This window comes from Berghia stephanieae, chromosome 8, assembly GCF_034508935.2.
Source record: "Berghia stephanieae isolate SIO BIC M18660-M18661 chromosome 8, UCSD_Bste_1.3, whole genome shotgun sequence".
NCBI lineage: Eukaryota > Metazoa > Mollusca > Gastropoda > Nudibranchia > Aeolidiidae > Berghia > Berghia stephanieae.
This window is the reverse complement of record NC_088367.1, coordinates 36,839,561-36,865,395: the sequence shown is the minus strand read 5'-3', so window position 1 is coordinate 36,865,395 and position 25,835 is coordinate 36,839,561. Positions and strand designations below refer to the sequence as shown.

Here is a 25,835-nt window from a genome sequence, read left to right as displayed (position 1 = left end):
CTTGAATAGAATTGTTTAAATCAATAAGCTCCTGGAATACTTTGGATTCATTTTTGTTTCCGAAATAATCAATGTTAAAATCACCCATAAAAATATTATGCTTTTGTTAATGGATTGAATAGACATAAATTCTCCGAACTCTGATAAAAATTCAATTGTTGGTATTTTGTTTTGTTGGCTTGGTGGTGGGCGGTAGATACAGTGAAACGACTTTTTAAAATTATTTGTATGAATAGCAAATCTAGCGTACTCAAAACGTCTAAAATCATCGTGGTGGAATGATATCTTATCAAGGAGAGACATGTTGTAAATAATTGCAATTCCACCTCCTTTCCTACCAATGCGTGGAAATGATTTAATGCAAAAGCCTTCGGGTGTAATTGCTTTCAGGACTGGGTCATCATATAAATGATTAAGCCATGTTTCCAAGATGACAAAAATAGTAATTTTATGATCTTCAATTATGTCAATTATATCTTGAGTTTTATTACGGCACTATCTAACATTTAGTTTGTTGTTGTTGCTCAAAACGGTGCTGTTGCTGCGAGTTGTTGTCATGGTGGTTGTTAATTTCATGCTGATTGTCACGGACAGTGTTGACATTTGACAAGGAACGGTGAGGAATATTCATTGAAGTGATTAGATTGGATGGGGGACGAGTGTTGATAAATTGAAGCGAGGATCGAGGTCATAGGGGGAGCGGGCGTGGGGTTGGCCGGTGACCAATGACGGTGGTAATAGGGCGTTGTTTTCGTCTACCCCCTCTGAGTCTGTTCATAAAATAAGAATTATAAATAGATCTACAGGGTGTCCAGCAGATTATCAGACTTAAAAATCCTACCTCCCCCCAAAAAATCCTACCAAGCAATTTAAAAGCAGGGGTGAGAATGACTGGTCACAAAAAAGGAGGAAATTTTTCATCGTGAAGATCATGACCCATCCATGCGACCATAACCTATAAATTTGAATTTCACTCAAATTTACTGAGATGCGATCCAAAATTTGTTTTGCAGCAATTTCTGACACGACTCGGTGGAATTTCAAAAGTTGAAAGTGTAATTTAAACATTTGGTGGTTGTAGTAGGGATGATGATGTGATGGTTGTAGTAGTAGTGGTGATAGGGATGATGATGTGATGGTTGTAGTAGTAGTGGTGATAAGGATGATGTGGTAGTAGTGATTGTAGTAGTAGTAGTGGTCGTATGGATGATTGTGTGGTGGTGGTTGTAGTAGCTGTGGTAGGAATGATGATGTGGTGGTTGCTGTAGTAGTAGTGGTGGTAGAGATGATGATGTGGTGGTGGTTGTAGTAGTGGTAGTAGGGTTTATGATGTGGTGGTGGTTGTAGTAGTAGTGGTGGTGGGGATGATGTGGTGTTATTTGTAGTAGTAGTGGTGCTAGTGATGATGGTGTGGTGGTGGTTGTAGTTGGAGTGGTGGTAAGGATTGTAGTAGTAGTGTGGTCTTAGAGATGATGATGTGATGGTGGTTGTAGTAGTAGTGGTGGTAGGGATGATGCTGTGATGGTGGTTGTAGTAGGGTTGATGATGTGGTGGTGGTTGTAGTAGTGGTGGTCTTAGAGATTATTGTGTGGTGGTGGTTGTAGCAATTGTGGTAGGGATGATGGGGTGTTATTTGTAGTAGTAAAGGTGGTGGTAGGGATGATGATGTGGTGGTGGTGGTTGTAATAGTCGTGGTGGTAGAGATGTTGATGTAGTGGTTTTGGTGAGTGTTTTTTATTCAGTGATGTGATAATAGCAATTTGTCAAAAAGGAGGAAAATGTCTCCGTCTACAGATCAAACGCAAGCAAAGTGTAAAAATAACAGGAGCATAGTTTTGTATTAGTATTATTTAATATATTACTATAAGTAGTATAAATCCATTCTTATTATTAGACATAAATTTACTTTTTGTAAACATTTAATGAATTGTCCTTTCCATATGTAAAAGGCCTACAATGCTATTCAAATAAAAGGCCAGAAAGTGTTGTTTTGTTTTGATTTTTACTTCATAAAGCAGGCTACAATATCTTTGTTACCGAACATAGTGGTTATTCAGCTTAAACACAACCCAATAATCTCTCAAATTTAAAGCCATAGCCCAAAGGTAAAAAGAAAGAAGAGTAAATTAAGCCAATCACCACTGTTTTATTCTAATAATACATTATTATCTCTGTATAACCATATGATTATAAGAAAGAGAGAAAGAGAGAGAGAGAGAGAGAGAGAGAGAGAGAGAGAGAGAGAGAGAGAGAGAGTGAGAGAGAGAGTGAGAGATAGAGTGAGAGAGAGAGAGAGAGAGAGAGAGAGAGAGAGAGAGAGAGAGAGAGAGAGAGGGGGGGGGGGGGTATTAAAAAGGCAATAGGTACCTACAACGGAGAAAAAAATCCAGACCCATTTGTCCCTCCCTTCCCCTTCAACCATCAACCAACGAATCAAAGAACACCACTGGTCTTCTGTATCAACTGTGACATCTGGTGCCAGTCTGTCTGGCCCGACGTCATAAAAACGGGACCGTCACCAAATTTCAAGAGACTGAGCACAGGTGTCAAAATATGACATAAGACATAATGGTGATTTTGTGGTTTTGAGGAAAATGCTTGACACGGCAAAAAATCCGACCTCGGGTGCAATTATCCGACTTTTTCCCACCAATCCGACCTTAAGGTAAAAAATCCGACTTTATCCGACCTCGCTGGACACCCTGATCTATGAACAGTGTAGTTGTTAAAAGTTGTAAAATAGAGCATAAAATTATTATAGAATTAAAGCTTCATTGAACTGAATATACAGGTTTTTTAATTTTGAAAATCTATCAATAATTTCAAAAGGTATGATTTTTTTTTTGGTGGTCCCAATACTCTTACATTATAGGAATTTATTTCTAAAAAGTGGACCATTTTTCTTGGTTGTGTTTTACTGAAATTGTGTCAAAAATTTGGCATCAATCAAGACAAATTGATCAAACTTTTCATCCCTGCACATTGTTAAATTCTAAATCTATGTCTGGGGTCAAACATAATAATAAATAATAATAATAAATGAATTTATATAGCGTCTAGATCCACAATGTGTTCAGAGACGCTTTACAATGCAAATAAAACACAACAATAAATCGATAATTTAAGCATAAAATCTATCATATTGGAATAGCATTTATCAATTTGTAATTTAATTACCACGCACTGTGCTACAAGATGAAAATTTAGGATATCTATAACAAGCAGGCCTAATACTAATAGAAATGTTAAACATCAAATTATTTCCTAAAGAGATATGTTTTCAGTTTCTTTTTAAAGTTTTCAAATGTCAGACATTTTTTGAGGGATGAAGGGTGCCGACTGGCTAAAAGATCTCTCACTTAAAGACGATCTACAGCAAGGAACCTGCGTTGTCTTGAAAAATTTCTGATATATTTGAAATGAAAGTAATATTGTTGATATTATGAAAAATAATGACAAAACGTGCTGTCAATTGATATTAAGTGATAAGGTGATGAGTGCAGCAAAAAAAAAAAAAAGAGATAGAGAGAGAGAGAGAGAGAGAGAGAGAGAGAGAGAGAGAGAGAGAGAGAGAGAGAGAGAGAGAGAGAGAGAGAGAGAGAGAGAGAGAGAGAGAGAGAAAGAGAGAGTGAGAGCAGAGACGCCAACTTTAAATTTGGCTCACAGGAGTTTCAGACACCACTCGTAGGAATTTCAATGCCGAAAGAGGAATTTCCGCACACAAGAAAAAGAAATTGGAATGGTATTTGGCATTGTGTTTACACATTGTATAGTTCTAAATAGATAACAGATTAGAATTATATTATGATACATAAACACATTGCCGAATACAATCCCAAAGTTTCCTTATTTCAAATGAAGTAAAGCGCCAAAACCGAACGGTAGAGATTGTAGTACTGGTGGGAGTGGGAATGATGTGGTGCTGGTGGTTATTGTAGTAGTGGTAGTAATGATGAAGATGTGATAGTGGTTGTTGTTGTAGTAGTTGTGGTCGTGATGTTGATGTGGCGGTGGTTGTAGTAGTTGTGGTAGTGATGTTGATGTGGTGGTGATGGTGGTTGTAGTACAAATGGTAGTGATGATAATGTGGTAGTGGTGGTTGTAGTAGTAGTGGTAGTGATGATGATGATGTGGTGGTGGTGGTTGTAGTAGTAGTAGCAGTAGTGATGATGTGGTGGTGGTTGTAGTAGTAGTGGTAATGATGTTGTGGTGGTGGTGGTGATTGTAATAGTAGTGGTCGTGATGATGATGTGGTGCTGGTGGTTGTAGTAGTAGTGGTAGTGATGATAGTGTGGTAGTGGTGGTTGTAGTAGTAGTGGTAGTGATGCTGATGTGGTGGTGGTGGTTGTAGTAGTAGTAGTAGCAGTAGTGATGATGTGGTGGTGGTTGTAGTTAGTAGTAGTGGTAATGATGTTGTGGTGGTGGTGGTGGTTGTAGTAGTAGTAGCAGGAGTGATGATGTGGTGGTGGTTGTAGTAGTAGTGGTAATGATGTTGTGGTGGTGGTGGTGATTGTAATAGTAGTAGTAGCAGTAGTGATGATGTGGTAGTGGTTGTAGTAGTAGTGGTAATGATGTTGTGGTGGTGGTGGTGATTGTAATAGTAGTGGTCGTGATGATGATGTGGTGCTGGTGGTTGTAGTAGTAGTAGTGGTAGTGATGATAATGTGGTAGTGGTGGTTGTAGTTGTAGTAGTAGTGGAAGTGATGATGATGTGGTGGTGGTGGTTGTAGTAGTAGTAGTAGTGGTAGTGATGATGATGTGGTTGTGGTGGTTGTAGTAGTAGTAGTAGTGATGATGATGTGGTGGTGGTGGTTGTAGTAGTAGTAGTAGTAGTGGTAGTGATGATGATGTGTGGTGGTGGTGTTGTAGTAGCAGTGGTAGTGATGACGATGTGGCGGTGGTAGTTGTAGTAGTAGCAGTGGTGGTAGTGATGAAGATGAGGTGGTGGTGGTGCTTGCAGTAGTAGTGGTAGTGATAATGATGTGGTGGTGGTTGTAGTAGTGGTGGTGGTAATGATGATGATGTGGTGGTAATGATTGTTGTAGTACAAATGGTAGTGATGATGAACTGGTAGTGGTGGTTGTAGTAGTAGTAGTGGTAATCATGATGTGGTGGTGGTGGTTGTAGTAGTAGCAGTAGTGATGACGTGGTGGTGGTTGTAGTAGTAGTGGTAATGATGATGTGGTGGTGGTGGTTGTAGTAGTAGTGGATGATGATGTGGTGGTGGTGGTTGTAGTAGTAGTGGTGGTGGTTGTAGTAGCAGTGGTAATGATGATGTGGTGGTGGTGGTGATTGTAATAGTAGTAGCAGCAGTAGTGATGATGTGGTGGTGGTTGTAGTAGTAGTGGTAATGATGTTGTGGTGGTGGTGGTGATTGTAATAGTAGTGGTCGTGATGATGATGTGGTGGTGGTGGTTGTAGTAGTAGTAGCAGTAGTGATGATGTGGTGGTGGTTGTAGTAGTAGTGGATGATGATGTGGTGGTGGTGGTTGTAGTATTAGTGGTGGTGGTTGTAGTAGCAGTGGTAATGATGATGTGGTGGTGGTGGTGATTGTAATAGTAGTAGTAGCAGTAGCAGAGATGCCAACTTTAAATTTGGCTCACAGGAGTTTCAGCCACCACTCGTAGGAATTTCAACGCCGAAAGAGGAATTTCCGCTCACAAAAAAAAAAAAAAAGGAATTGGAACGATATTTGGCATTGTGCTTACATATTGTATAGTTCTAAATAGATAACTGATTAGAATTACAGTGTATATTATGATACATAAACACATTGCAAATTGCAATCCCAAAGTTTCCTTATTTCAAATGAAGTAAAGCGCCAAAACCTAACGGTAGAGATTGTAGTACTGGTGGTAGTGAGATGATGTGGTGTTGGTGGTTGTAGTAATAGTGGTAGAGATGATGAAGATGTGATAGTGGCTGATGTTGTAGTTGTAGTGGTAGTGATGATGATATGGTGGTGTGGGTTGAGTAGTAGTTGTAGTGATGATGATATGGTGGTGGTGCTGGTTGAAGTAGTAGTAGTAGTTGATGATGTGGTGGTGGTATAGTGGTTGTAGTATTGGTCGTGATGATAATGATGTGGTGGTGGTTGTAGTAGTGGTGGTAGTGATGTGTGTGTGTGGTGGTGGTGTGGTTGTAGTACAAATGAGTGAGATGATGTGGTAGTGGTGGTTGTAGTAGTAATGGTAATTATGATGTGGTGGTGGTTGTAGTAGTAGTCGTGTAGTGATGATAATGTGTGTGGTGGTTGTAGTAGTACTGGTCGTGATGATGATGTGTGCTGGTGGTTGTAGTAGTAGTGGTAGTGATGATGATATTGTAGTGGTTGTGTAGTAGTGGTGGTAGTGATGAAGATGAGTGATGGTAGTAGTTGTAGTAGTATGGTAGTGATGATGATGTGTGGTATGTGCTGTAGTAGTGGTAGTGATGATGAGTGGTGGTGTTGTTGTAGTGTGTGGTGATGATGATGTGGTGGTGGTTGTAGTAGTATTAGGTGTGTATGATGATGTTTGTGGTGGTGTGTAGTGTAGTAGTGTATGTATGTGTGGTGTGGTGGTGGTGGTTGTAGTAGTAGTGTAGTGATGTTGTGGTGTGGTGTGTGTAGTATAGTGTAGTGTATGTGGGGTGGTGTGGTGGTGTGTGTAGTAGTAGTGGTAGTGATGATGTGTGTTGGTGGTTGTAGTAGTGGTGGTTGATGATTTTGTAGTGGTTGTAGTAGTATGGTAGTGATGATGATGTGGTGGGTGGTTGTAGTAGTAGTGGTAGTGATGATATTGTAGTGGTGGTTGTAGTAGTAGTGGTAGTGATATAATGTGTGGTGGTGGTTGTAGTAGTACTGGTCGTGAGATGATGTGTGTGGTGGTTGTAGTAGTATGTAGTGATGATGATATTGTAGTGGTGTTGTTGTAGTATAGTAGTAGCATTCGCAGTAGTAGTAGTAGTATGATGATGATGATGATGTGGTGTGGTTGTAGTAGAGTGGTAGTGATGATGATGATGTGGTGGTGGTGGTAGTTGATAGTAATGAAGATGGTGTGATGGTAGTAAGTAGTAGTATTGGGTAGTTGATGATGTGGTGTGATGTGTGTAGTAGTGTGGTAGTGATGATGTGTGGTGGTTGTAGAGTGGTGTAGTGATATGATGTGGTGTGGTTGTAGTTAGTATAGTGGTAGTGATATGTGTGTGGTGGTTGTGTAGTTGTGGTAGTGATGATGTGTGGTGGTGGTTGTAGTGGTGGTAGTGATGATGATGTGTGTTGTAGTAGTATTAGTGGTAGTGATGATGATTGTGGTGGTGGTTGTAGTAGTTAGTGTAGTGATGATGTGTGTGGTTGTAGTAGGTAGTGGTATGTGGTGTGGTTGTGGTGTTGGTAGTGTGGTAGTGTGAGTGGTGATTGTTGGTAGTAGTGGTAGTGAGATGTGGTTGTGTGTTGTAGTGTAGTGGTAGTGATGATGGTGGTGGTGTGGTTGTAGTAGTTGGTAGTGATGTGATGTGTGGTGTGGTGGTTGTAGTAGTAGTATGGTGATGTGTTGATGTTGTAGTGGGTGTATAGTAGTGTGTGTAGTGATGATATGTGGTGGTGGTTGTAGTAGTACTGGTCGTGATGATGATGTGGTGCTGGTGGTTGTAGTATATGGTAGTGATGACGATATTGTAGTGGTTGTTGTTGTAGTAAGTAGTAGCATTAGCAAGTAGTAGTAGTAGTATGTGATATGATGATGATGTGGTGGTTGTAGTAGCAGTGGTAGTGATGATGATGATGTGGTGGTGGTGGTTGTAGTTGTAGTAATGAAGATGAGGTGATGGTAGTAGTTGTAGTAGTATTGGTAGTGAGATGATGGTGGTGATGGTGGTTAGTAGTGGTGGTAGTGATGATGATGTGGTGGTGGTTGTAGTAGTGGTGGTAGTGATGATGATGTGGTGGTGGTTGTAGTAGTATTAGTGGTAGTGATGATGATTTGTGGTGGTGGTTGTAGTAGTGGTGGTAGTGAGATGATGTGTGTGGTTGTAGTAGTGTGGTAGTGATGATGATGTGGTGGTGGTTGTAGTAGTATTAGTGTAGTGATGATGATGTGGTGGTGGTTGTAGTAGTATTAGTGGTAGTGATGATGTGGTGGTGGTGGTGGTTTGTAGTAGTGATGATGTGGTGGTGGTGGTGTGGTTGTAGTATAGTGATGATGTGGTGTGGTTGTAGTAGTATGGTAGTGATGATGTGAAGCTGGTGGTTGTAGTAGTAGTGGTAGTGATAATGATGTGGTGGTGGTTGCAGTAGTAGTGGTGGTGATGATGGTTGTAATACTAGTGGTAATGATGATGATGTGGTGGTTGGAAGGGAGGGGGGTATCCTTGGAACAAATTGACCTCACCGGAATTTGACGGAAGTTGCCCGGAGCCCGGAATTTTTTGCTCCAGACCGGAGTTTTTTCCGGTGAAACCGGAGTTTTGGCATCACTGGTGAGAGACTGAACAGAAAGTGATAAATAAAGAAATGAAATACAAAAGGGGTTAAAATAATGTAAAGAGAAATTTCAGAAGAGACTGCAAAGCCAACACAAAATAATAAGATGCCCATAAAAGTATAAGTCCAATTCTTAAAAATTGGGCTAGCCCATTTAGTATTTTTGAGAAAGGTTGGTATAGGATATTATTAGACAATTGCCGAAATCTAAGTTTTTTCCATTATTTATTTCAAATATTTAACAATATGAATAGTGTAAGACAAAAACATATTAATTTAATAATAATAATAATAATAATAATAATAATAATAATAATAATAATAATAATAATAATAATAATAATAATAATAATAATAATGATAAATTTAAAAAATAAAAAATTAAAAAAAATAAATAAATAAATTAATAATAATAATAATAATAATAATAATAATAATAATAATAATAATAATAATAATAATAATAATAATAATAATAATAATATTCATCCAAAAAAAAATGGAAATTCATTTACAGACGTGGCATGCATAAAAATAATAATGTATAAACCCAAATTTGAGAATCTATGGCGACAATGTATACATATATATATATATATATGCAAATGCACAAAAATGTAAAAAATATACAACCAAGGACCAATAGCAACACTATATATTAATTTGATAAATTGAGATAGACCATACCTCTGGCCTCTAGTCCGAACTTTTGTGTATATATTTAAAAAATAGTATTTAATTTAAATCACAGTTGCGCATTAAAAATTCGAACACCATGTGGCAAAATGAATTAAGGTGACTTAAGGTCTTTGTTTTTATAGATATGAGGCGACGGCTCCTCATGGAGAACTCAATATATTTCTGAAGGGGGTGATCGCCATCCTTCATAGCTTTCTCCATTTTACTTAAGACAAAATCTCTTGAACAGTTCTTCCACATTGGAAATTGGGTGAGTATAACTCGTGGCTTTATCAATTATCCAATCACTTTTCTTAATGTCGCAAATACTGGCATTTCCACACCATGCTGTAATACAAAAAGTAATAACGGTCTCCAAAACGATTATATAAAAAAGGGTGCATAATGTTTTGTCTATACTATGTCAAATTCTGAAAGTTTCCAAATAAAATACATTCTTTTGTTCAGTTTAGAGATAACAGCATCATTCATTTATTTTTAAAATGATTATACTTTATTACAACAATCAGGCGATATAACAGGTATCCTATCAACCCCTGGCATTAATGGGATCATCATGACAGCAATCACATAGCCCAACAATGCGTGTCAATGTCAGTGACGGCCTTAGTGGAAAGGGGAGGAGACTAGGCCCTTTGTTCTAGCTTGTAGATGGGTTGATGATTTTGATTAACATGTTAATAACTTACCCTGTTTTATCTCCAAATAGTTTACGAAATATTGGAAACATTCGCAAAAAGGTGATTTCTATGGTTCTCTAATCTGTTCTGATATGTACTTGTACTCCGGATAGGTTGACCTTATTTCAAATTGTATACCAAGCTTTATTCATATTAAGCAAACCGTTTTCCCGTTATTAATAATAGAAAACACCCATACCGCTCCCGTAGCAGCCCCAAAAAAAAAAAAAAAAAAAAAAAAAAAATAGGCCTGGACAGAGGCCATTTCTGGATCTGCGTACGCCGCCCAATTGTGATTGCGAGCAAAGTTGAGTCCTTGGAAAAGTAAAAGGCTCTTTGACACATTTTCTCACCAGACTCAGGGAGTAAAATGAGCACTTGACAACAGCACTGTCTGTCAGAAAAAAATAGTAAGAGTACCTTATGGTATTTATAATTTTTAAATAGTAGATCTGAACTTATTCAAACTCAAATTTCTTTTTTACACCACACTTTATAGATTTTAGGTCAGCAGAAAAATTAACAAAATCTACTACATTGAAAATGAGGCACAAGATAAAAATTTCAAACAACTCGCATACAAGGGGGGCTACTAAGACTAGAGTGAAGTTCGAACATTGACAATGCTTCACTGTGTGGGAGGATGGGCAGGGGTAACCATTGTATAAAAGGACAGTCGGAGCTGAAGGTTTGGCTAATTTCTTCTTTGAAAGAAACTTTGAAGAAGGTTAGTGGAACAATGATTTACAGATCTGAGTATATGTGTCATATTTGATCAATACGCATTAAGTGTTGGCGCTTGAGGTATATTTTAGTGGATGTTCATTTTCTTAAGAAATGGTCCAGTGTTATTCTCAATGAATCACTACCTTTGTTTTCTGCAAGGACCACTGTTGTCATCTGATGTGATGTTTTGGACACAGCAGATACAACCACAGAATTTGCACAAACTCCATCAGGAGAGTGGACAAGCTGGATCTGGGCAACCTCTGGACGGGTTGACCTCCTGAAATAAGGAAGGGGAAAGGAACCAGTAACAAAAAGCAATTTCAATACAACTGTCTCTTCCAAAAAGAAAATAAATAAAATAAAAAAATCAGGAGGGGAAAAAAACATTTTACTGAAGATAAAAATCAAAGAGTGAAATAAAGAATGCTGGACTAGAGATGATTTCACCTCACAATGCAAATAAATGAAGTTTGGCTAATTTCATTGGTAACATATCTACAGGATATTGAAGAGAACCGGATAAAAAAAAAAAATTATAATGAGAGAAAGAGAGAGAGACATAGAATACCAATAGTAGATAGTCATATTCGTTTTTTGCAGTAGTACTGCAAATAGTAGATAGCATTCGTATTCGTTATTCGCAGTAGTAGGAGTAAATAATCATTCATTTCAGTTAGGCAGACCTGCCAACCTTCCCAGAATGAAAAGTGTATTCTATGATCCTAAAAAGTGTATTTTTTTAGCCAAAAAAGTGTATTTTGTCTGCATGTGTGGAATATACAAAAGCGCAAAATACAAAAATTTATATAAAAGCTAACATCAAACCCAAATCAAAAATAAACTCTGATCTTCATCATTCAAACATTCGTTTGCAACAATCACTAGTAATTACAAAATTATTGGTTTATCGAGAAACTAAAACTTAATGACCATTTTAAATCAGTATAACGCTCAGAAATTGCAATATCTAAGGATATTGCTTTCGAAACACTCAAAGAAATGACCAAAACACCCCAAATATGTTGGTAGTATTGATGCTAGTGCCTGAAGAAGAGGAGGTGGTGGTTGTAGCAATGGTGCTCTAGTGGTGGTGGTGATGGAAGAAGTGATGTGGTGGTGGTGGTGGTGGTTGTGGCCGAGACAATGCTGTGATGGTTGTAACCGTGGTGATGCCATGGTGGTGATGGTATGAGATGATGATGCTGATGTCCCAAATGAAGTTGTGATGGTGATATACATCTGCCATCCCAGTAGATCAGTTGAAGGTTTTGAGATAAAATATTTGTGAGAGTGGTCTTCAATCTAATAGAGATGACAATTTGCAGCAGTGACAAGATAATTTCCATTATGCAATCAAATGATCCATGTCTCTCTCACTATCTCTCTCTCCCTTTTTTATAGCATTTACTACTCCACCTCCAACTACAACTACAACAATTCCTACAACCACTACTAGACTAGTACTATTACTACTACCACTACTACTTCTATTCCTACTACTATTACTACATACTAATACTATTCTTCTTCTTGGTTCCATGCCTGGTCCAGGCTTCGGATACTGCATGAATTATCTCTCTCCATTCCTCCCTGTCTCTTGCTTTTTCAAACAGCTCTTGGATTGTTAGGTTGGTGAAGCCCTTCAGTTGGTCTATGAGTGTTTTTCTTTGTCTCCCCCGGGCGCGTTTACCAGGTATTTTTCCACAACTTGCCAGGTATTCATTCTTATCTTTCCATACTATGTGTCCGAAAAAGGATAGTAATACTATTACTGTTGGTCAAATGATGGAAAATTCACACATATCACAGACAAGTTAAATACTTCATTTTGAACCATTTTGTTCCTAAAGCTGCCCAGTTGGTAATGAAAAAAAAAAAATCACTCATACAAAATAATAAATCTTAAAAAAACGATCATTAAATCTTTTAAAGCGAAATAGAGATTTTAGTAGTTATAAAGGGAAATAATCCATTTCTTATCAGCAATACAGTTTTTAACTGAACGCTTCATTGCTAAAGATGTTAGTTAAATTTATTTTTCACTAAAAATTTTCTATTTAACAAGTGGTAAAAGCTTAAATGTGGCCCAAGGCCATTTAAAGTATAAAATAAGCTTAAAAATGCATAATTCTATGCAAATCCTCAAAAAGTTATGAGAAAAATATTGGTTAAAAAATCGGCAACATATAACTAACTGAAATGATAACAATAGTACTATCTGTGATGTATCATTCAGAAACACGGTCAACAATTGATGTTGTCATTTTCAACATCATTCATGCTTGAGAAAAAAAAAATCAAAATATTACAACAAAAACCGCACTAAAGGAATCGTATCCACGTATTTGAGTCCAAAAATCGTACTAAAATACAATTTATCGTACCGTTTGGCAGGTCTGGTTAGGTATTTGCAGTAGTAGCCTACGAGCCTAGAGCTTTATTGTATAGAGGATCGGGCGCAAAATATAAATAAACTACTACATTTTTATTTTTTTTCAAATTCATTTTTAACAAATTATTACTGTTACTGCTATTTTGGGCTTCGTTGATGATGACAATGTGTCTGTTGTTGTGTAATGATGGTGGTGTTGATGATGTAGTAGTGGTAGTGATCATGACTATAAGGATAATGATGTAATGGTGGCGGCGGTTGCTGTAGTTTTGATAACGATGTGGTAGCTGTGGTAGTGGTAGTAATGATGATGATGTGATGATTGTGGTTGTAGTAGTGGCGGTGTTAGCGCTGATGACAAGGAGGAAGATGATGATGTAAAGGTGGTGGCGGTTGCTGTAGTTTTGATAACGATGTGGTTGCTGTGGAAGTGGTAGTAATGATGATGATCTGATGGTTGTGATTGGAGTAGTGGCAGTGGTAGCAATGATGATGATGTAAAGGTGGTGGTGGTTGCTACAGTTTTGATAAGGATGTTTGGTAAGAGCTTATTATCTCTCATCACGGCTAATCTCTTAGACTCTTACAAATGTTGAGAAAAAAAGAGTGAAAGTTAATCCAATCTGAAAAAGATGTCGACTTGCACCAAAGCTTCTTTTGCTTGTCAAAATCTATACAGGAATGCCATATGGTTTTTATTTCAATCCAATTGCCATGTCTGTGGTGGACTAAGAACTTTGTATACAACAACTTGTTTGAGTTTAGCATATATATGTGTAAAATGTTGCAATCACGACAAGAAACTCAACTTCGGTTAATTGCAATATTTTCGATGATCCCAAGGTGTTGCGATTATACGGAGTGGACTGTAATAATAAAAATGTAGTTTATTTAAATTTTGCGTCCAATCCTCTAGACATAATAAAGCTCTAGGCTCGAAGGCTACTACTGCAAATAACTGAAATTAATGATATCTATTAGTTGCAGTATACTGCGAATAACGAAAACAACCGCTGTCTACTATGCACAGTACTATATTACTACTGCAAATAGAGGAAATCACTATTCATCACAAACCCATGCAAAGCTCCACCCTCTTTTGTCTCAAATAGATGACGAAGAGGAGGATGGTGATGTAAAGGTGGTGGTGGTTGCTATAGTTTTGATAACGATGTGGAGGTTGCTGTAGTAGAGGTAATGATATGGTGGTGGCTGTAGTAGTAGTAGTAGTAGAGGTAGTTTATTGATGGTAACTTCTATTATTCACATGAGCACTGAGATACGAGTAAAAAAAATGAGCAACAGAGAGAGAGAACGGGGACGGAACTATTCTCATTAAAGTAATCTGACAGATAACAAGCTGACTGATACTGATAGATTTCAAGATATGAACAAATGATCAAGTCGGAGAGGTGAGGATGGGGAAATTTTCGTGGATTGGATTGGGGTAACAAAAACAAAACAAAACAAGATCTTGTCAAGTTTCAGACTTGAAGGAAAAGTTTCAAAATCTCAATTCTCAATCACACAAAATGTTTCAATCATCCCTCCTTTTCTTTCCTTCTCAACCTAACACATTCATTCAACTTAAAGCCATTCAACAACACGCCAATTTGAACAGAAAACAGTGTTCAGTGAGGGGACAAAAACTAATTTTCAGAGACGGGAGAGCGCTTTTCTACTACTGCGAATAGTGGTTCCACGATGGCCCCACTATTCGCAGTTACTGTTACTGCGAATAAGCACTTCGAAATTAAAAGGGAGTGACTATTCTCATCCTGGGTGAGAATAGAGGTAGTGGCATCTTCTCGCTATTCTCACCCCCCTCTAGATCCCGCCCCTCATCGCTGCTCTCACCCACAGATTAGTCTGTGCTCTCACCCAATCACCATCATCTCTCACGTGACTGCTTTTAGTCATACTGGACGTAAGGAGAGGAACATACTCAACGAACACCCTGCGTTCAGCGGACACCCCCCCCCCCCCCCCCCTGGTTTGTTTGGGGTTTTTTCATCGACTTTAGTAAAATAACTCTTATTCTTATGGAACCAACTAATCTCATAGATGGGGGTGGGGGGGGGGGGGGGGTGGGGGGGCTAAGCTGACTTCTACCTGTTGGCAGATTCTCACAGATCACGACTTTAGGGAGAGCGCTTGGTGCTCGATTGGAGTAACTGGACAAAGTCAGATACTAGTAGGAGTGATTTATAGGAGCCCAAATAGCACAGGAGAAAATAATGAGAATGTTGGAGATGATAAGGAGAGCATCACAAAAAAAGCATTCAGAGATAATTATTATGGGAGACTTCAACATGCCGGAACTGGAGTGGAAAGGGATGGACGAACCAAAAGAGGGAAGCCTGGAGGAAAGTTTCATAGAAACCATTGAAGATTGCTACCTACAACAGATAATAAAAGAACCCACAAGACAGAGAAAAAACCAGAAGCCCAACGTATTGGACTTGATATTGATGGAGGAAGAAAATGACATTATCGACCTAAGACTGAGCCACCCACTGGGAAAAAGCGACCATGCGACCATATTCCTAAAACTGAGGGCGACATCAGAGACTGTAGATGAAAAACTGACACTCAGATATAGGAAGGCTGATCTAGAGTGTATGAAAGAGGAACTGGGGCATATCAAATGGGAGGAAATACTAATCGAGGACACCGTAGGAAACAACTGGAGTAGATTTACCAGAGTACTTAACCAATGCTTCGAGAAAAACATCCCGAAAAGCAGAGGGAACCGGGTTGGGAGAAGAAATCAACCTTGGATGACGCAGGAAGTGAGAGAGGCATTACGGAAGAAGAAGGCAGTAAATAGAAGATACTCTAGAAGCAAAAAGGAAGAGGATTGGGACAAATACAAAAGAGTGAGAAACGCAACTACTAAAATAGTCCGACAAGCGCATCAAAAGTATGAGAACAAGATAGCAGAGGAAACGAAAGAAAATCCTAAGGTATTCTGGAGTTATGTAAACAGTAAAATGAAGACAAGACAGGGAACCTGTGACTAAAAAAAGAAGATGGCACTTGGGCATCTGAAGATGAAGACAAGGCAGAGGTGCTAAATCTCTTCTTTGCAAGTGTCTTTACAGTGGAGAACCAGAAAAACTTGCCAGATATTGCTAAAAGAAGTAATATAGATACTACACAATGGCCGATTACTGAAGAGAGAGTAATGAAGAGACTACAAAACCTAAAGGAGAGTAAATCACCTGGACCTGACAAACTTCATCCTTAAATCCTAAAAAACTTAGCAGAGCAGCTAGTAGAACCCCTAACCAAGATATTTAACCAGTCGATGAAAGAAGGAAGACTACCAAGGGAATGGAAAGAAGCTAACGTCACAGCCATATTTAAGAAGGGAGACAGAAAAAATCCAGAAAACTACAGACCAGTGAGCCTGACATCTGTCGTCTGCAAGCTCATGGAATAGCTGATTAGAGAAGAAATGGTTGATCATATGACCAAGAACAAAATATTCAGCAAAGATCACCATGGTTTCATGGCGGGAAGGTCTACAGTAACAAACGTACTTGAAACAATGGATGACTGGACGAGAGACCTGGAATTAGGCAACAATTTAGATGTCATATACCTCGACTTCAGAAAGGCATTTGACAAAGTTCCACACTGGCGCCTAATCAGGAAATTGGAACAGTATCAAATTAATGATCAGACAGTCAAATGGGTCCGAGATTTCCTCAAAGATAGAAGACAAAAAGTGATAAAGAATGGAACAGCATCAACGGAGAGACTGGTAACAAGTGGAGTTCCACAAGGAAGTGTACTGGGACCAGTTCTCTTCCTGATTTATATCAATGACTTGCCAGACAATCTATCATCTAAATGTAAAATCTTTGCCGATGATACTAAGCTCTATGGAGTAGCTAATACAGAAGAAGAAAGAAACACCTTACAACAAGATTTGAAAAAGCTTGAAGAATGGTCCGAAATATGGCAGATGGAGTTAAATGTAGATAAATGTGCAGTTCTTCACCTAGGAAAAAACAACAGAGAAGCAAACTATATAATGAAAGAAAAACCCCTGCAGAAATCCAATGGGGAAAAAGACCTAGGAGTATTTATTGATCGAAGTGACTATTCTCACCCCCCTAGTCTAGGATGCTAGTCTTCATAATAGTAGTCCACAATTGTTGTATGTTTAATCCAAAGGTTGTAATGCAGTAATTTGTTAAGTTTCTTGTCACAAGTTGCACAATTAAAAAAAAAAAATCAATCAAATCCAAATCCAAATCGCAAAAAGCCGGCGACGTTTTTTTCGGTAATCCAATCGGCCGGGGGGGGGGGGGGGGAAGGTGAGAATAGAGGCAGCCTTTATTGATAGGAAGCTTAACTTCAAGAAGCAAATTCAAGATGTTCAATCTAAGGCTAGTAAAACACTCGGAATAGTGAAAAGAAATTTCAAGAATCTGAAAACAAAACACATGACTACCATCTACAAGACTATGGTTAGATCAAAGCTGGAATATGCTAACTGCATATGGTATCCGAAGTTTGAGGGAGACAAAGACTGTTTGGAAAGAGTGCAAAGGAGAGCAACAAAACTTATCACACACCTGAAAGACAAAACCTACTGTGAGAGATTGAAAGAATTAAATCTCCCGACCTTAGATTACAGGAGAAGAAGTGGAGATATGATCCAAACGTCAAACATATAAAATAGTAAAGGGAATAGACAGGGTAGAGGCAGGATTTCTTAAACCAAACAAGAACATTCAGACACGAGGAAACAGCAAGAAACTGGAAAAAGAACGTTTTAAAACAAGGAAGTGTCAATTGCCAAGGAGTGAGTCCTTGGTAGTTGACGGTTCATCAATTGCCAAGGAGTCAAATTGGAACTCTTCAGCCGCATGTGGTGATTTCAGTCGGGCCTCAATCAGCTGCATGTGGTGATTTCAGTCGAGCCTCGATTTGCGCGCATACGAATCTCGAACCCTGTCACAGTCACTGTCACTTTCTTTTCTTCCATTCGCCATTCACTTTCACTCATCCCTTGTCAATCGTTGGCATTTGTTTTTAATTTTTCTGTCCTTTCACGAATTCCAAGATGAGTTAAGATTATATCAAACAAAAATTACTGTTGATTTCGGATTCGGGGGGGGGGGAACGAAGTGGCAAATCTCTGCCTTTATTTTAAAGGAAATATACTGCACATCGTCTTAATACGGAATAATTAACGTAAAACATTTGTGCAACAAGATCAATCCGTGGCATTAATAGTAAATAGTTGACGATTTACCAACTGGCAAGGTCCGTAACAAAAAGAGGAAATATGGGAGAGAGAGAGAGAGAGGAAATGACAGAGACATACATACACAGAGGAAAAAATGGCAGAGAGGGAAATGAGAAAATGACAGAGAGAGAGAGAAAGAAGAGTAAAAGAGAGTATTATTAATTAATATTAATACATAACATCACTCTGTGGCAATACATCACTTCATGACACTAAAGGTACTCCGTGGCAGTTAAAAGTACACATGCGTAGTTGATGAACTGACACGTCCTTGGCAATTGACGATTTGACAATTGTCAAGGTCCTTGGCAATTGACGCTACCTTAAAACAAATGAAAGAAGGAACTTTTTTTCATCTAGAATTGTAAATAACTGGAATAAACTGCAAGAAACTACAGTATCAGCAAAAAATTTGAATAAATTCAAAGCAGAGTTGGAGATAAGCAACACCCTAGGAAACAAGTTCAATTATAAAAATTGGTCCAATCATTAATAGATGAGGAGCGAAGGAGACTACACCAAGTCTAAAAGCTCTATACAGAGGTATCCAGGTAGGTAGGTATCCAGGTTACCCAGGATGAGAATAGTAGAGGTAGGTACTTTGGTAAACGTCCATTTGGCCCTCCAGCAGGGAGCCGATAAATGGCCTAGTGGCTGTGACCCGATTTTTTGGACTTTTAAGTGATGGGTCTCAGAAAAAGTTCCATAGATTTTTTGTTTATGGATGGATTTTAATGATTGATGTCTTATTTTCTTCAGGAGAAATTACTCTATCGTTTGGTGTAGTTTATTTTAAAATCAATGACAATTTAGTATAACTTTTGATTATGGATAAAATAGGGTGTAATTTAGCTTTGGATAATTAAAAGATTAGAACTTGGTAAATCAAAATTTCATGCTGGCACGTTTATTTACTTTAACTTTAACATCTTAACTTTTTTATAAAATTAAACTCAGGGCAAAGTTGTATACCGCATCCATGAAATTCGTTCCAGTAAAATCCTTACTCAAATCTTAGCGGCCATTTTAGACCAGTTTTGAAATCCAAATGGTGGTTACTACCGGAAATGCACCAATTTTCAGGTCACAAAGTCCGTCAGTAAATAACAAAGGCAAATAGAAGACCATTTTTCAGCCTTTAAACTAACATAACTTTTTTTCTGCTTATCTGATTTTCACAATTTTGGTATCATTAGAATCGTGTTGAAAAGCACTTTAAAATGATATAGGTTTCATTGAGCTCAATCCAATTTGAATTTTTTACCAAAGTACCTAGTAGAGGCAGCCAACAAATTAAAAACTCACCAACGATAGCAGTTAGCTATTTGGGCTTCTTCGGGAGAGTATTCAACTTCCAGGGTGAAATTTGTTATAACAGAACTGTAATATGGCAAAAGGACTTTAGGAACATTAAGTTTAGCAAATCTTCCCATTGAGAGAAGCAATGCCAAAACAAGCAACAAAAGAGGACTTCTGCAACTTGGCGCCATCATACCCGGTCGCATGGAGAGCGCCATGTTGAAAGGAAGTGTCTAGGGAGACCAAACCAAGTTTTGGTTTCCCTAGCCAAAACGAGCCATTTTGGCCAGAGAGACCAAATTAAATAATAGTTAAATGTCCAATATTTTGGCATCCCGCTATAAAACCGTATTTGTTTTTGGAACTATTTATCTCTGTTGAAGAGGTGATTTTTTTCTATTTATTTATTGCTTGATTGTTTGTTTTTGTTGCTGATTTTGTTTGTTTTATTTGATCCTTGAAATAATATTATTATCATGCCCTCCACCCAGAAAAAAAAAAAAGGTAGAGGCGAGGGAGACCAAGATTTTGGCCCCGGGTGTATTTTCGTTTATGGAACTGTTTCTTTATGTAAAAGAGGCGAGTTTTTACTTCTGTTTATTCATTGCTTGCCCGTTTGTTTTTATTGCTGTTCTTTCTTTCTTTTTTCTTTTTTTTTTTTTTTTTTTTTTTTTTTTTGGGGGGGGGGGTGGTTATTTTTTAGGTAATAATCCTGCGCCCCCCCCCCCCTCCCCACCCACACGAGAAAAAAAAATGCCAGAGAAGAGATTGCAAGTTATCGTCCGGTCGCCCACACAAAATTTAACGTTTATATTTTAAACAATATTTTTAGATTTTTGCTAGGAAAACACGATTTTGGTCTTCAGACTCAAAACCATGGAACTGTTTCTTGTACTGTTATGATGGGCAGTTTTTGTTGTTTTGTTTTTTTTTTTGTTGTTTTTTTTTTTGTTTGTTTGTTTGTTGTTGTTTTTTTTTTTTTTTGTTTGTTTTTTAGAGATAGATAGATATATAGATAGATAGATAGAGAGAGAGAGAGAGAGAGAGAGAGAGAGAGAGAGAGAGAGAGAGAGAGAGAGAGAGAGAGAGAGAGAGAGAGAGAGAGAGAGAGAGTTATCAGCCGCCCAACACAAAAAGTATTTGAATTTGAATTTTCTTTTTGTTCTTCAATTTTCTCTGTGTATTTCCAAAAGTCCGGTTACTTTTCTGGGGGGGGGGGGGGGGGGGGGGGGGGGGGGGGGTACTTACTGTTGAGTACAATGCAGTACAACGACGAATACAAAGCTTTTGTTTGTAAAGAGTTTTATGGCGCTTACAACACATTTAGGTCGCATCAGTGTTGGTAAAAAGTAAAAAGGAAGAAAATAGGAAAGTTTTAAAAACACCATCCAAATGCGGCTGCTTTTTCTCTTTGATCTTGTATCATTGTCTCCCCTGCGCCAAACACCTTGGCATTATTTCTTTTCCAGCCAGCAGTAGCAGGCTGCACTGCAATGATTGAAATTGATGTTTCTCTACACTACACTTGATAGGTACTGAATTAGATATGAATAGTCTACTGAAATAACTTAACGCAAACCTTGGCTTGTATTATAAGTCAATTACAGAGAGACTCCATTTAATTCTTTAATACTACTCTACCCAAGACAGTGCCTGACCAAAGCCACACCCGCTCTAATTCTAATTACCAATTACTACCGCAAGACTACACTTCAACTCAACTGCACCATCTTAAACTTCAACATCACTATTTTTATTTTCATCATATATATATATATATATATATATATATATATATATATATATATATAGAGAGAGAGAGAGAGAGAGAGAGAGAGAGAGAGAGAGAGAGAGAGAGATCAAAGTAAACAAGTCCCTCTCTCTCTCTTTTGTTTATTTGTCGATGCATGTTTAATTTTTATTATTATTAATATAAACCCAGTCAATGGAACCGACCCTAAAATGTACAATTAAAAGTGTTGACTAATATTTCTTATTTAGTTTATCCTCATAAACCTGACTATTTTCTATTTCCCGTCAACGAATCAAGGTTAATCGAGCTCAATCAAAGTAATTAAAATAGAGATAAAGTCCGTGGTTGCATAAAAAAGAAGAAAAAAAAAAAAAGAAAATGGCGGTGCTCGACCTCTCACTAACCAGCTTTGATGACGTATTCTCCCCCCTGTTGTCATATCTGCCCCTCTCACTAATCTGTGTAGTAAACTAGAAAGTTGTGAAGGATGGTGATCACCCCCTTCACAAATAAATTAAGTTCTCCACGAGGAGCTGTCTCCTTTTATCAATAATATTAATAATGTCTATCTATCTATCTATCTATCTATCTATCTATCTATCTATCTATCTATCTATCTATCTATCTATCTATCTATCTATCTATCTATCTATCTATCTATCTATCTATCTATCTATCTATCTATCTACCTATCTATATATCTAACTATCTATCCATCTCTCTCTCTCTCTCTCTCTCTCTCTCTCTCTCTCTCTCTCTCTCTCTCTCTCTCTCTCTCTCTAATGTAACTGGGATGAGACAAAATAATAATAATAAAAAAAAAAAGTTCTGGTCCTTCAAAGCCATTGAACCAGAGTTTATCCCGGTTTCTATAGAACTAAACCAACAATGACAGCTGCTGTTACCATATTATAAAGTACTTTCTACAAGAGCTAAAGACCCAGTTATCCAATCACTGATGGGGGTGGGGATCTCGACTGCAACTGCACTCGCATGAGACAACATCGATAAAAAGCGATTTACAAGCGTCGTACACCAGAAGCATAAGTAGAGGGCCGGTGGCCCGTTGATGATCTTTGGATCGGTCTCCGACAACTTGTGGAGGTCGAAAGGCTGGTTTCAATGGGAAATCGGTGTTGTATTTTAGATCTTGCAGGAAACTGTCAACCTGGCTTTTAAAGCTGTTTATGCTTGGCGCTATAACTATTTTTTCAGGCAGGCTATTCCATGTCTCAGCAATTCGCTGACTAAAGAAATATTTTCGGATGTTTAAACGGCAATTTTGTTTGGCAAGTTTATAACAGTGGCCTCTTGTTCTTTTGTTCTTGTTAAATGTGAGGTAATCTTCTACGTTTACTTTGTAGAGAACGTTGGTCAATTTATGTTTCAATTAGATCTCCTCTTAGTCTTCTGTACATGAGGCTAGGGAGGTCTAATGCTCTGAGTCTATCTTCGTAGCTGAGGTTTGAAATTTCGGTAACACTGTGCCCATATATTTCTAAATCTAAATCCAGCATTGTTGCCAAAATAATTTACATTTGGGACTTATGAAATAATGCTTCAATGTTGTGAGATTTTAAAACAAAATACTTTCAGTTACAAAACTAATACACTAAAAAATAATATTATGGCTAAGAAATAGAGCATTATTTGCGGTTATATACGGACATAAATGATGAAACGCGGGCAGAGTGACGTCATGATTGAGGTCATATCGGGTCAAACTCATCTGTGGAACGCTCTGCAATGAATGGCGTCCCCAGAAAAGTGATCCGCGGGTCCTCAATATGTCAAAAACGGGGGTACAAAGATCCACTAAAGATGGCGGCGCCCATGAACCTTCACATGAAAATAAAAACAACAGAGTTACTCATGTTTCTATGAGGAATCCTGCAAAAATACCTATATCAAATATAGAACCGATTTTGTTCAAATCGTATGAAGTGCCAGTATCTTCTTTGTCTTCTGAGACTGACAGTTATGTACATATTACACCACCAAAGTATGTTGTCAATGACGCGCAGTTTGGATTGATGAAATCTAGACATTCCGGGAAAACAATTGTGATTGCAGACAACGATACCAACTCTGAATCTGTGAACTCCAAAATTAATGATAGTTCGAATCATTCCACTCCTCTCGTTGAACTTGATGGCGATGGATTCGTTGGGGAAGATATTTTTGAAATGGGATCAGGAAATGTTGGTGGAGTTAGTACAGAATCCATTTCGCTACCTTTGCCCATTACACTGGATTCTAATTATTTGGGTCCAGACTTCTCTGACAATCTCAAAGATTTTGTGTTTTCTGTCAGTGATAGTGATAATTTGTCAAAAGTGGATCCAAATACCAGCTTTGATTCAAATGCAGTGGATGGCACATCCTTCTCAGCTTTGCTTGGTAGCGAAGATTCTATTTCGGATACTTTACAAGTTTCGTTGTATGACGATAGTGATCTTGTCGGCAGGGTGAAGAACATGTCCAATCATACAACAGAGGATCCGACTATGACGTCCGTCATATCTACTAAAAGACGTGAGGGAAGTGTTTTTCGTGAAAATGAGCTTATGAATTTTACATCACTCACAAAGCTCCCCTCACCTGATGAAAAGCTTGTAAATATAAAAACTGAACCAATTCAAAATGTCTTTCACCCTTTTCAAAGGACAAATGACAATTTATTTTTGACTTCTAAAGCAGATGACAAGCTCAATGCATCCCCGTGTAAACTTTCCGCATCTTTGTTTCCAAATTCATCGACCAGTCTTTCAAATATCAGTGATGTATGCTCGGTCTTAAATGTTGTTCCAAGCTATCAAGGTTTGGATGATGCTGTGGATAATAATGTTGGTAGGACTGTAAAGCAAGACGTAGGCTCAACTGCTATTCACTTCCATGACTCTGATATAAGCTCAACTGGAGAAAAACCATCCCAGCCAGCAACTCTTACAAATCAAAATGTCAATGTAACAACAATTTCTATTTCTAACAAGGAAAACAACTCTATTAAAATTCTAGTGCATAGTGAAGAAGGGCAGAATGTGTATCTTATAAATTCTTCAGATTTAAAGGATGGGAAAAGTAGTGGAAAATTGTTGTTGAATGAAAATCAGTCGATTTTTGCTGGTCCTGCAGAATTGAATCAAACAGTATCTTTAAGTTCTGGTCAACTGGCTGCTTCGGATTCATTGTATTTTCAATCAAATCCCCCATCATCTGTCTCAGGTGAGATACTTATTTTATAGTGTGTATAGTGGAATGGAATTTTTGCTAAAACTCGAAAGGTTTTAAAGATTGGTAACCTCAACCTCATACTGAATCCAACATAAAAAGTACACAGTGATCCTTACTGAGGTACACCATTTCAAATCTGAAAAGCCCCAAATCAGTACCAGTCAACTTAAATAGATTTTAACGACATTTCTGACCCCGATCATGCTTCAAAGTCGGTCACAAATGGAAATATCTCTAGATGAAATCTTAGTCATGACTATCAACATTTATATCGGTTGGCAATAAATAGATCTCCATAAAAATAAAAGAAGCTCATAAAATGCAGACATTTATAATGGAATTTCGTAGACTTTCCTAACGACATATCTGTGCACATCGATATTCTGAAAATTGTCCTTCTGCATCACAAGCAGAACTTTCCATACAGGTGCCACTCAGGGAAGACCCGTGATCATAAATCAAATGTCATGGGTTTTCTATAATGCATAGATATATTAAACAATGATTTAGGTATAATATCAAATATACATAGATATATGATAAATAAGTATTTAATATATTCAAAATTGAAATAATCATGGGTCGTATATATAATATTGAATCAACTTTTTCAGTCATTACTTGTATCATTTTATGAGGTTTATTTGGTTAAAAATCATTCAGATTTGGGGCATCAAAAAATGACACAACCCAAATATGAACAGCAGCATCCTTAAATCTGAACGATCAGTGTTACTTATCAGAACAACATATATATATTTTTGAATTAAAAGAAAGACAAGAGAATGCAGATTATAGTTCAATTAATTTCTTGAACAGTTAAGTCACCAAAGCCAAGTTTACATGCTTGTTAAGTTAAATAATATCCATTCTTCACGAACCTACCAGTGCAAGTAGAGCAGAGTGTAGTGTTATCATATCAATAGTAAATGATCATTGAATCCAAAATAGTTTGCTAAGAGATTTGCTTTTTAATATTCTTTAACAGGGTGCAATGTATAATGGCATGACTGACTTAATAATGTCGTCAGATATTGCAGTTTCAACGTTTATCAAATTATAAATAAACAATGTTACTGATGCACGGTTTTTAGTTTATCGCATAATCCACCGAGCATTATAAAGATTACTGTTAAATATAATCTCTTACTTCGTTTTAAAAATCATCCCTCATGTTAGTGTCAGTCATTATGATGTAATGATTGTCTTTGAAAAGCGTTTTACATTTGACACTCTTTCCATATATTACTTTAGCACCCGAGAGATTTGAGTTTTGTTTTCGATTTACATAGAAAAATAGTAGTCATTAAGACCCACT

The 25,835-nt window shown here is 37.6% G+C and overlaps 2 protein-coding genes across 3 annotated transcripts in view; one reads left to right on the top strand and one right to left on the bottom strand.

Moving 5' to 3' along the window:
* LOC144978593 (nuclear pore membrane glycoprotein 210-like) overlaps nucleotides 1-19,774 on the bottom strand; it is an 82,003-nt gene extending 62,229 nt beyond the window's left edge. The window contains exons 1-2 of one of the 2 annotated variants that reach the window (XM_078924868.1): nucleotides 19,537-19,774; nucleotides 10,714-10,850 (exon numbers count right to left, since the gene is read on the bottom strand). In XM_078924868.1, coding sequence (XP_078780994.1) covers nucleotides 10,714-10,850; nucleotides 19,537-19,748 — 349 coding nt within the window. In that variant the 5' untranslated portion in view covers nucleotides 19,749-19,774. Of the gene's footprint in view, nucleotides 1-10,713; nucleotides 10,851-19,203; nucleotides 19,244-19,536 lie in introns of those variants that run through there. The other variant, XM_078924869.1, reaches the window with a different exon arrangement.
* Nucleotides 19,775-22,971: 3,197 nt separating this feature from the next.
* The window catches only part of LOC144978592 (uncharacterized), a 50,649-nt gene continuing 47,785 nt past the window's right edge, over nucleotides 22,972-25,835 (top strand). Inside the window, exon 1 of the mRNA XM_078924867.1 lies at nucleotides 22,972-24,508. Coding sequence (XP_078780993.1) covers nucleotides 23,071-24,508 — 1,438 coding nt within the window. The 5' untranslated portion in view covers nucleotides 22,972-23,070. The remainder of the gene's footprint in view (nucleotides 24,509-25,835) is intronic.